The 10,969-nt window shown below is 41.3% G+C and overlaps 1 protein-coding gene across 4 annotated transcripts in view; it reads right to left on the bottom strand.

The window, feature by feature from the left end:
• Nucleotides 1-297: 297 nt before the first annotated feature.
• GRB10 (growth factor receptor bound protein 10) overlaps nucleotides 298-10,969 on the bottom strand; it is a 155,449-nt gene continuing 144,777 nt past the window's right edge. For all 4 annotated transcript variants that reach the window (XM_054991190.1, XM_054991192.1, XM_054991191.1 and 1 more), the window contains exons 12-17: nucleotides 10,844-10,921; nucleotides 7,996-8,112; nucleotides 7,574-7,640; nucleotides 6,663-6,750; nucleotides 4,829-4,922; nucleotides 298-4,443 (exon numbers count right to left, since the gene is read on the bottom strand). In XM_054991190.1, coding sequence (XP_054847165.1) covers nucleotides 4,297-4,443; nucleotides 4,829-4,922; nucleotides 6,663-6,750; nucleotides 7,574-7,640; nucleotides 7,996-8,112; nucleotides 10,844-10,921 — 591 coding nt within the window. In that variant the 3' untranslated portion in view covers nucleotides 298-4,296. The remainder of the gene's footprint in view (nucleotides 4,444-4,828; nucleotides 4,923-6,662; nucleotides 6,751-7,573; nucleotides 7,641-7,995; nucleotides 8,113-10,843; nucleotides 10,922-10,969) is intronic.

Raw genomic sequence — 10,969 nt, 5'->3', positions numbered from 1 at the left:
CAAGTGTCCAACCTGTGTCAGGCGTCACTTGTAGCTTGGCTCTGAGATCAGTGTAATAAATATCTCCCTCTTCTGAAACAAGCAGAATGACTGCAGGCTTTTGAGAATCAAGCAGCATGCACAAGGTACATTTCCAAAATATGACCGCCGTCATCTAGTTTGGGCCAACAGAACTGGGTAGATACTAAATATAGTATTAAGCAGATTTCCTGTCAAGCCTTCCTAAAATAGTAATTTTAATTAGTTTGCTGTATATACCCACCCACTTAAAAGCAAAAAAGCACATCACCAGCAATATAAAATGAATACCGTTGTATTAATGTTTATTTCTAGTTACAAGAAACAATCAGTCCCTCATTTGTACAAAAATACCTGAAAGATTACAATTAGGTTCAATAGCCAAAAAAAGCTATTTACAGTATGAAGCAACACATATTGAATAAAAGGTTTTATCTCTTAAGTTAATACCTTTTGCATTCCCTGAAAACTTAACTTTTATTCCATTTTACAGTCACTAATAAGTTTTGCATTGTGACACTATAATTTACGAGAAGCATGTCTTGCCACTGGAAAGGTGCATTGATTGGTCAAAATGGTCAGGAACTTAGTGCAGAAAAAACATCTAAAAACTGAGGCACATATTTCTTCAAGAATAATTCAACACATTAAAAACATTGTACTGTTTAAAAACACCTACTGTATACTTTTTTTTTTTTACCAAAATGGTTTGGCATTTTCCTTCTCAACGTATTCCAAGATTGCTACATGAAGTATTTTATTTAGAAAATAAAAGTCATAGGCCAAAAAAAAAAAAAAGGAAAGAAAAAGGAGAAAAATTCAACAAGCTCCAGAAACAACCCTGAGCATCCCTCTTTACATTCATGTCATTTAAATACACAAAAAAAAAATTAGAAAGTCAAACGTCCTTCAGTCCTTGATTTCTAAGCTGTCGGACAGCTGAGTTTGCTGGAAATATTTCAGGTGGGATTGAAATTTATTTCATTTCCAGCAGAAAAGGGGTGGGGGGGAAGCAGTAATGGTGTGCTCAAGTAACATAGCTACCAGTGGGATGTGGTTTGTTTTCGCAAGAGTTGGGAGTGTACAAAATAGTCAGCCATTAACATACAAAATCGTGATTCATATTCAAAAACTTTTATTCTGAATTTAAATAAAAATGCAAATTTTATAAATATGAAACAATGCAAAAAAAAATTTTTTTTCCATTTTGGTGGGAAAACGCATTGTTTGAACTAAACTACTATGTAAACACAATAAGTTTTCTTTTCCAAGTCTAAAAGGTCATTGACACTGGAGAATGAGAATGTTAAATTAAGTCAAATTTGAAAAAATCTAGGAGGGGTTAAACAGAAACATGCAGAGTGAAGTCAAAGACACAAGTTAGCTTAATTTGATGTCTTTAAAAACATTAACAAAAAAAAAAGAACACTCAAAAGTATGTACATTTAAAAACCAAGAAGGTTCTAGTAAAAACTAAATCAAGTTTCTTCATTGTATATGTAAGGGAGGGGAAGCTAGTAGAATGTGTCCTGTAAACTAAAATACAGTGTTTCTATACCATTGATAATTCAGCTGATATGTATGATTCAAGCTGGTTATATCATCTTAAACTACTCTCAACGTTATGTGAATTCCATATGAATAAAGAACTGTTTCGCCAACTTTGACCATTCAGATGGGCTATTAGTTAGATGGGGATAAGCATAATATAACCTGTATAAAGTGATTCAATAAAATGTCTGGAAAGGAAGGAAACGGGGAAAGGACCTCAACTCGCAACAGCTAACTCCAAACATTCCTAGGTTAACATAGTTCTTGCTTAATAATCTACACAAATGTACACAAAACACCTGTTTATGTCTTTGACCATCATCTCCAAAGCCTGACAGTAAGCAGTTTGGCAGTCCAACGGGAAAACAATCTAGCACACGCCTTGCTTTAAATGCTAGTTTGTCATCAGCAGGAAAAAAAAGTTTCTTGTAAACATGGAATACCTTAAATATTAACAAGAGATTGACTTGGTTCAGATGTTCTCAGCCTTGAACACGGAGCATCCCCATACACACAGATGTGTGGATTAAGCCCAAAATAACAATATTGACACCACATTTAATCAAATTACAGTGACGGATCCAGACAAACCTGGCCATTTCTGCCGATTGCCCCTTCCCACTGCAGACCTCCCTCGTGTCATTCTTCAGAGTCTCCCGACCCCCCTAGAGCAGCACTTTGTGGAGATCAGTGGGTTGCAGTAGGAAGGGACAAGCAGGAAAGCTGTGTTCGGCTGATGGAAATTTTAGTCTGGATTCAACCCAGAGTCAGGAAACTCCGCCTGTCAACATAGTCAAAGTTGGGCAAGATGATACTTCCTCCATGCCAATAAGAATGGTCTGCATGGAAAGTTTTTGGAGTGCCTAACCCAGGCTATAGTAGGATGACAATCCAGGACTGAAGAATGATAACCACAGAACTTGTTTTTGTTATATATATATATATATATATATATATATATATATATATATATATATATATATATATAGGTGCGTATATCCTCAAGCATTCATTATCTGAATTGTCAAACAGTAAATTCAGCAATTCCAAGCAGAGTTTCACAGCTATTTTCCAGATAAAGGTCAGAAACTATCAAGCGACCACACCGTCCTCCAGTCTTCCAGGGGACACTTATAAATGGGTCTCTTTTTGAAGATGGAACGGAATGAGGGGAGGCTGTTTGGCCGTGCCTGATGGATCATGCCCACTGTTTTGTACATGCTGGTTGAATCCAACCAGCTTTCCCACTGCTGCAGAATGGAGCGGGGTGTGTGTGTGTGTCCACGTGTGTGTGTCCATGTCCCCCTTTCGCCAGCAAAAATGCTATGCTGAGAATCACGGGACCTACTTGGGACAAAAGCTGAGCAGGACCGAGGTCGCAGTAAAGAGAAAAATGAGATTGAGTGAAAAAGCTGGCTGGATCTAACCCAGCATAAGTACTGGCAATCCTACCGAACACGTGATTTGAAGATGCCGTTTAACAAAGTCATCTGATTGGATGCCATTGTTGCATTACAAGCAGCAGCTGTAAAAATAACTCTGTAATGTGCAGGTGGGATACTAACCTCGGTCGGGAGAATTTTACATCTATACTGCCCTTCTCACTGACCCCAGGCAGTACACAACACAATTTGCACCCATGGTTTGAAACTTATTGTGTACACCGTGCTCGGTACAATGACAGTGATAGGCCTACACTGGTGCTCTGAAATTTTAAGGAAACGTAATGCTTAAAAGAAACACTGAATCTGTGTCATACTAGGTAGACAAAGAAGTGACTACTTCTTCCCCAACAAGCACGCACACACGCACACACACAGAGTGAGTTCAGGTCTGTTGTAGCTCCTGACAGTGGATTTTCCCAAGAGGAGTGGGGTGGGAGAAGACTAACAGGGTAGGGGGCAGGGGGAATTAAAGAGAAAGCACAAGTAGAGAGAGAATAAAATAGGCCAAGAACATTTGTGCATAGAATCAGAGTCTTTTGCATGACTGGGTAATCACTAATACATGACATGCACACAGAGCCATCGGTTTGAAATGCTGATACTCTAAGGAGTGCACACGGTGATGTGTGTGGCCTTTTCAGAGCAGTAGCCAGATCAATTCTTCAAGGTCATCAACGCAAGACGGAGCCTCTGGTCACCAGAGAACTAAGACACCTCTTTGTCTTCTAGACCTCTGTTAGGAGGAAGAATCTCATGCATTACAGGGTTTAGATGGGAACCCAAACTCCGGGCAAATAAGCTCCTAATACAGGTTGTAGGCAAGATCCAAACACAAAAGGAGTGCAAAGAGAAAAAAAAACCCACAAGAGAAGTGATCAATACAAAAAGTAAACACACCAAGTCTCAATTGTCAAGATTATTCCAGGGCAAGAGTTCTTTTCAATCATTTTGCTTCACAAACTTGAATCTGTTAAGTGCACCAGCCAAGGGACAGTTTCCAGTTTTGTTCCAAATTTGTTTAGTGATTTTACAGACCCTTTCCCAATTTGGGGGGCGGGGGTGCTGGGATACTCAGCAGCAATCACTCCTAGGTGTTACACAAACCAGCAATCGTTGGTCTGTTGGCACCAGTTCAATCCTTCCCTTTCCAAGTCCCAAAGGTGCATAACGTTTTTTAAGCCAACCTACGAGGCTGCCGATTTCCCAGTGTCAACTTCCTTTTACAAGGTTTCTCTACCAAATCCAGTCCTTGAGCAAAGCCACCACAAGACAGGGACAGAGGTCATAAGGCTACACGGATGCAGTGGTGTTTGAGTTTACTGGGCAGAATTCCCTTGTTTAGTTGGTAGAATTCAACAAGCTGTATTAGGTCACTGAATTTGGTGTTCCCATCATCCAGGCTGAAAAACATCTGTCCATCCTCTTCACACTAGAGAATTAAAAGAAAAAAGAAAGAAAAATCCGCAGTATAAAGACAGCGAAGTTAATTGGCTGAAGCTCTCTCCGGTTAAAACGGAGCTACAGAATTGTAAACTAGTGAAACTCAAGTTCGAAATGTCATCAACTTTTACATTAAAAGTTGAAGAGTCAATTTAGAGGCATACTCGGGGTGCTCTATTTAAACTTAACTGTCAGGCATGCGGAGCCTGACACACACACACACCCAATAGTCCCAGTCCAAAAACTGGACCCCTGCACACCTGAAAATTAAATTGTAAACAAAACAAAATGTTGCTGCTTAACTCCTTAGTTTTCAACTTCAGCTACAATGTGTGGGGAAAGCTGGTGATAAAATCTATCGGAAGGATACTTACCGGCAGAATCTGAAAATGTTTGATCTTTTGATGGTGGCACAGCGTAAGCACGAAAGTCTTTGGATTACTCTGGCTGTCCCGGAGAAGAAATAGCCTAGGAGACATCATATTTCACTATAAAAATTGTACCAAAAACCTATACAGAGACATTTCACGATGTCTTCAGGGATCAGGCCTATTCATAATGAATCAGGACTTTGAAATGCTTTTCCAGATGTCCCATAAAAAGGGTAAAGGTCGTCTCCTGTGCAAGCACCGTCCTTACTGACCCATGGGGGGACGTCGCATCACAACATTTTCTTGGCAGACTTTTTACAGGGTGGTTTGCCATTGCCTTCCCCAGTCATCTACACTTTACCCACCTCGGAAGGATGGAAGGCTGAGTCAACCTCAAGCCGGCTATTTGCACCTGGCTTCCTCCAGGATTGAACTCAGGTTACGAGCAGAGCTTGGGCTGCAGTGCTGCCGCTTATCACCCTGCGCCACAGGGCTCTTCATGTCCCATGGACATATAGAATTGGCCTCTTTGCTACCACAGCATTTTTGGAACTTCTGGGATTCTTACTATTTTCATCGAGTAAGTTTTAATTTTCTTCATGATTGGCTGATACAAGTAACCTACCATTTCACTATCATGAGGCCACACTACAAAAGCAAACAATTTTGAAGAAGTTTACAAAAAGGGACTTTTGCTCATTGGACTGCATAGCTATTTTGCTAATGTACGACTTTATTTTGCCCAACCTACAATATTGTTCTGCACATTTGTTTTACTCAGTGGAATGCTAAGTTATTTTGCTCTGTCTACACCACTGTCTTGCATGTGATGTGTTTATGCTCATCATAATTACGGTTTTTAACTTTATCTTTGTTTACTTTATAAGTTATTCCTTGTGATTACTAATATTCATTCAGACACTATTCCTTCCTTCGGTACTGAATATTTTCTGCCCTTGGTTTTTTAGAGGTGTTCTCCCCTACTTTCTGTGGTTTTCCATACAGTATTTTAAGCCAATATATACAAATTGAAACAATGGGTTCTGCCCATCTTAAGGAACTGAACTGAGTGGGATGCTGTCCCTTTTTGAAAGGAGGAAGATTTTTTATTATAAGGAGGAAGAGTGCACTAAAGTAGCATAGCAGGTGAAGAATGCGAGCCTGGGCTCAGTCCAGAGGACAGGATAATATATTCACTGAAACAGAAATATGCACTTTAAAAAGCTAACCAATACAGCATGCCATGAATTCTCATAAACCCGGACCAACTTTGTTAATTGCAGGTTATTATTCTGAAAAATGCATCCTATATACACATTTTGCAAAACGGCCACTCGACAGCTACGATGATTCCGTGTCTCAATAGTATGCAGATCAAGGGGGAGCATGAAGGCATGAGCTGGTGCTTGGCTCTCGTGGCCCTTTCTTACATGCCCAGGGTAATGCCAATTACCACTCTGGGGTCAGGAAGGAATTTTCCTCCAGGCCAGATTGGCTGGGGATCCTAGAGGTTTTTTGGCCTTCCTCTGGGCACAGAGCAGGGGTCACTGGGGGAAGGATAGTTGTGAATTTCCTGCATTATGCAGGGGGTTGGACTAGATTACCCTTGGGATCCCTTCCACCTCTGTGTTACTAAGATACAAAAGTGAGTGCGCACCCCCAACAGTGACCTCAAACACACCATGCCAGGGTCAGTCGGGAAGTCCACAGATTTATGTACTCTCTCCCCTCCCTTATTCACTGCATTGAGACTTTCTGGTTGTCACAAATCACAATGTATTAAAACATCCAAACTGGGTACTGTAAATAAAACACGCTCCAGCGTATAAGTGCATACCCATCCACCATTCCCTGCTGTTTAATAATCCTGTGTGATTCTTCCCTGGAGATCCTGCCATGAAACCAGTTCTGTGTCCTATGAATAACTGAAGAAGGAATACATGATTAGTGTCGGCTTGCTGTACTATACAGGTTTCCAAATGTATGTCCCTAACTGTGCTGCTGCTGATACAGCTCAGCCCTTTTAGTGTGGCTACAGATTACAGTATCTGAAAAGTCTGCTGCATGTCAGATGATCCCAGAGATGTGAAAAATCCCATTACATGCCTGTGATGCACACGGGCACTCCCCCGCCTCCCCGGCTGAGGTCACTTGGCTCCAGTTTAAAAACTACAATCCATACGTGAAAAATGGCTTCTGCATTTGAATTTATATTCTGCATGAGGTTCAAAAGGCTCCTGTCAGAAGGGGAAAATCCTGCTACCTAGAACAGCAGGTGCAGTTGTTTGACACCTTTAATGGACTGCCTAGGCGGAAGGCATTCTTCCAAGCACAAAAATGTCACATTTTGAGTAGTGCGAACTACACTGACTGTGAAAGGAAAGCACCGCTTTTAAGAACTGCACACAACTGGTACATGCTTTGCAAGAAAAAGAATGAAAGAAATTGATAATGGAGGAAAGCCTCGAAAGCACAAGAGTTTTTTGGGGTTTTTTTTACTCCATGTAGGCTTGACAACCATTTCAGGAACTTAAGTTCTAGCTCACAGGACTCAAAAAATCTCCAAGGAAATATTGTTTCTGTATCTGACTCAGAAACTACAACAGCTGCTTGCTAAACAGAGTTCAACAGAACAGAGCTAAGTACAGAAGTCCCAACTCTCCTGGAAATTCATTGGGCAGTCTAGTTCTCCTAACATTTTCAGGTCTTCTCTCCTTGCTCTCCATCACATTTCAATTTTTTTCTTACCTGTGCTCAATGTGGAAGGATGAAGAGGACTTTGACTGCTCAGGGTGTTCATTCTTGTGCTGCGTTTCTGCAAAACAAAAGAGACCAGTTCAACTCACTTTGCTACTCAGCAGTATGAATTAGGCGACTATATCCATAAGCTGTTTTAAGAGGTGGTGGTGGCAGAGAGTGCACTCAAGTCATAGCTGACTTATGGCAACTCCTGGTGGTGTTTTCATGGCAAGAGATCAACAGAGGTGGTTTTGCCATTGTCTGCCTCTGCAAACCTGGTCTTCGTTGGAGGTCTCCCATCCAATTACTAACCGAGGATGACCCTGCTTAGCTTCTGAGATCTGATGAGATCAGGCTCACCTGGGCTATCTAAGTCAGGGCGTTTTAAGAGGTGCCAGCTGCCAACTTTACTTTTTAAAGAACTCCCTTACCCGCCAAGCATGTCCTTCTTCCATGGCGGCACACTGTGCTTCTGTTGGATTTTCAATAACTCTTCCTATTTGTCCAGAAAAATCCATTGCTACTAAAGAATTCTCAGAAACACTTCGCTGAAAATGAAAATAAAAAACAGTTTTTAGACAGAACTACTGATTTTTGAAAAATTAAGTCCTTTCTCCCAACACTTCTGCAGAGTTTATAAATGTCCACAATTGTTTTTTTAGTTCTCGCTCTCTCTCTCACACACTGCTAAGTTTTTCAAATTTAACGGCTGCTACCCCTGAGGATGTCCTAAAACAGCTGGGGATACTGGAATCTCTTGGTTTTCGCTCGGTCCAATCCAATGAACTGATGTGTTGAACCCCAGAAAGCAAGAACAGAGACACCTGGTAATATTTTTTTAGTGGACTAAATTGTTGCCAAGTACATATGGTTTCAAAGCTACCCATCACTCTGCTTCACTGAGCAGACATCAGAATTCTCCATATATCCTCTGTAACAATTTACATTAAAAGTGTAGGCTGGGGTTTGAAGTGCTGTATAAGCAGGGCTGGTTGGACAAGGGGGATTTGGCCTTCTATTTCCCAAAAAGTGGTGCCCAGTGCTGCATGTCGAGCCCAAAGGGCCTTTCAACAGCAGTTTGAAAGTGACACTCCCAAACTTGTATCACAAAGTAAAAAGGAACAATTCCATTGGGGAAACTGTAGCTTTTGGGCATGCCTGAAACAGCTCTTTGGATCCTGGTCAGAGTCGGTCCTTCTACTCTAAAGATACTCAATGAATCACAGTATCTAGGCTTTTTTTCAGCTGGAACGTGGTCGAACGGAGTTCCGGAACCTCTTGAAAATGGTCACATGGCTGGTGGCCCCGCCCCCTGATCTCCAGACAGAGGGGAGTTTAGACTCCCCTCCGCGCCACTTGGCGCGGAGGGCAATCTAAACTCCCCTCTGTCTGGAGATCAGGGGGCGGGGCCACCAGCCATGTGATCATTTTCGCTGAGGGCGATGTTCCAGCTGACCCAAAGCAACGTCATTGGTTCTGGGAACATGCACGCACTTTGCACACGCACATGTGGTACCAGGGGCACCACCTCCTGCCAAGAGTTGCCCCCTGTGCTGGCAACCCACTGAGTTCCATCACCTCTTTTCCCAGAAAAAAAGCCCTGACAGTATCATATCTTGATGATACATCTAGAGAGATCTTAAACTGGAATGCCCACTTGGCAACGGTAAAATCTTCAGTGCTAAGAATGACAGGGTCTATTTTGAGTTTTTCTCACTCAAAGGGCGGACGCCTTATTGATCCAGTCTTGAAACTATTTGAGAGCAAAGACATTCCCCATCTCCTTTATGGAGCTGAAGTTTGGAGACGGAGTGAGGGAAATCTATCTAGTATTGAAGTAATTTAGAATAAATTAAATAAATAAATAAAAATAAAATTTTATTGAGTGGGGCTTTTGTAATTTTGTAACAGACAGCCTATGGTTAAACACAATAAATTGATTCTGATTCTGATTCAGTATCCTAAAAATAAACTTGGAATAAAATTAAAAAGAGGTCAATCATAAGCCAACAAAGTTAGTAAAACTAGTAGACCTCTTGTACTGTTCAACCACCGAAATGCTTTTTGGAGCCCAAGTCTTCTAGAACTAGCACTGCTCGGCTTTGCAGGGGAAGGAATTTGATTGAGAAAATCACTCTGGGAACAGCCCTGTCCCCTAGTTGAAATCAAACATGCCTCTTATGAAAAAATGAATTAGGCAGATCTCAAGAACGGAGCACAGAATGTGAAGAGAGCGTGCAGTAGTTTGCAGTTTTACCTACTGATTTTTCAGCACATTTATGTACTTCTAAACTACCTACCTGTAACCTAACCGATGGTTAACAAAAATGGACCCTCCCTGACCTTACCGAAGCTAAAAGATTACAGCACTGGAGCGGCAAATGCCCACTTCTCATAATTCAATAGATGAGACTGTACAACTGTATCTATGTTTGAACGTAAGGCATACAGACAAGAATTGCGGATAGACTTATTTTTAGATATTTATGGATGCTTATGTGTAGATTTTTCACTATTGTTTTCATATGTTTATTTCTGTTGTGTATGAGACTTACTTTATTTGTAAATAAAATAAAGATTTAAAAAATTGCCCACCTACCCAGTTTTTAAAAAGGGCAGAGGGAAACAGCCCAAAGGCTGGCGTGTCTCCTACCACCCCACTGAGCAAAGTTGGAAGCCTTCTTCCAGCCTAAGGAGGGAGATTTTCTTACTCTGTTTTATAAATCTGTGAACTACTGCCTCCAAAGTAGCCTCTTCCATTCCCTCGATGGCTTCATAATGTCTGAACATCAGGCCAGTCAGAAGACCTCCCGCAGTGGAAATTGACCATGAGCAAGCTTTACACAATTAAAGTGCACCATGCAAACAGAGAGTATAATTCACAACAGCTATTCATAATCCAATAAGGTAATAAAGTGCAAGGTGCCAATTAATTGGACATGGATACTTCCATGTCCCAGTGACATCCAACAGGCCAAAACAGGTACTTGAAGTGTAAGTATGAAGCAAAGAAAATGCCCGTGGGACCTTTTCGTGGATGAATTTTTATATGCTCAGATCATCTTCACTGAGCAAAAGTTCGTACGCTCCAGATACAAAGAGCATCACGAGAGCTGACAACACAGCCTCCCCGCTTCTAGGAATCCCAATCCCCCTCTGTTCAACACACAGTGACTCCAAAGTAACTGTGCGATAGGAAGAAGTTTATCTAAACTCTGAGAAAGCTGACTGTGGTGTAAGCAAAGCATTGTCTGTTGGTAATATATATTACAGACTTACTACAGGTGTGGTGAAATGTGGGAGCATCGCCTTCCTCTGTTGTGGAATTCTGTAGTTCTGGTACAACAGCATCCCGTACTGCAGATTGGAAGGGAGAGAAATGAAAATATACAGTGCCTTATTCCT

The sequence above is a fragment of the Eublepharis macularius genome, chromosome 11 (assembly GCF_028583425.1).
Source record: "Eublepharis macularius isolate TG4126 chromosome 11, MPM_Emac_v1.0, whole genome shotgun sequence".
Lineage (NCBI taxonomy): Eukaryota > Metazoa > Chordata > Lepidosauria > Squamata > Eublepharidae > Eublepharis > Eublepharis macularius.
The sequence above is the reverse complement of the archived record's forward strand: the minus strand, read 5'-3'. Positions and strand labels throughout refer to the sequence as shown.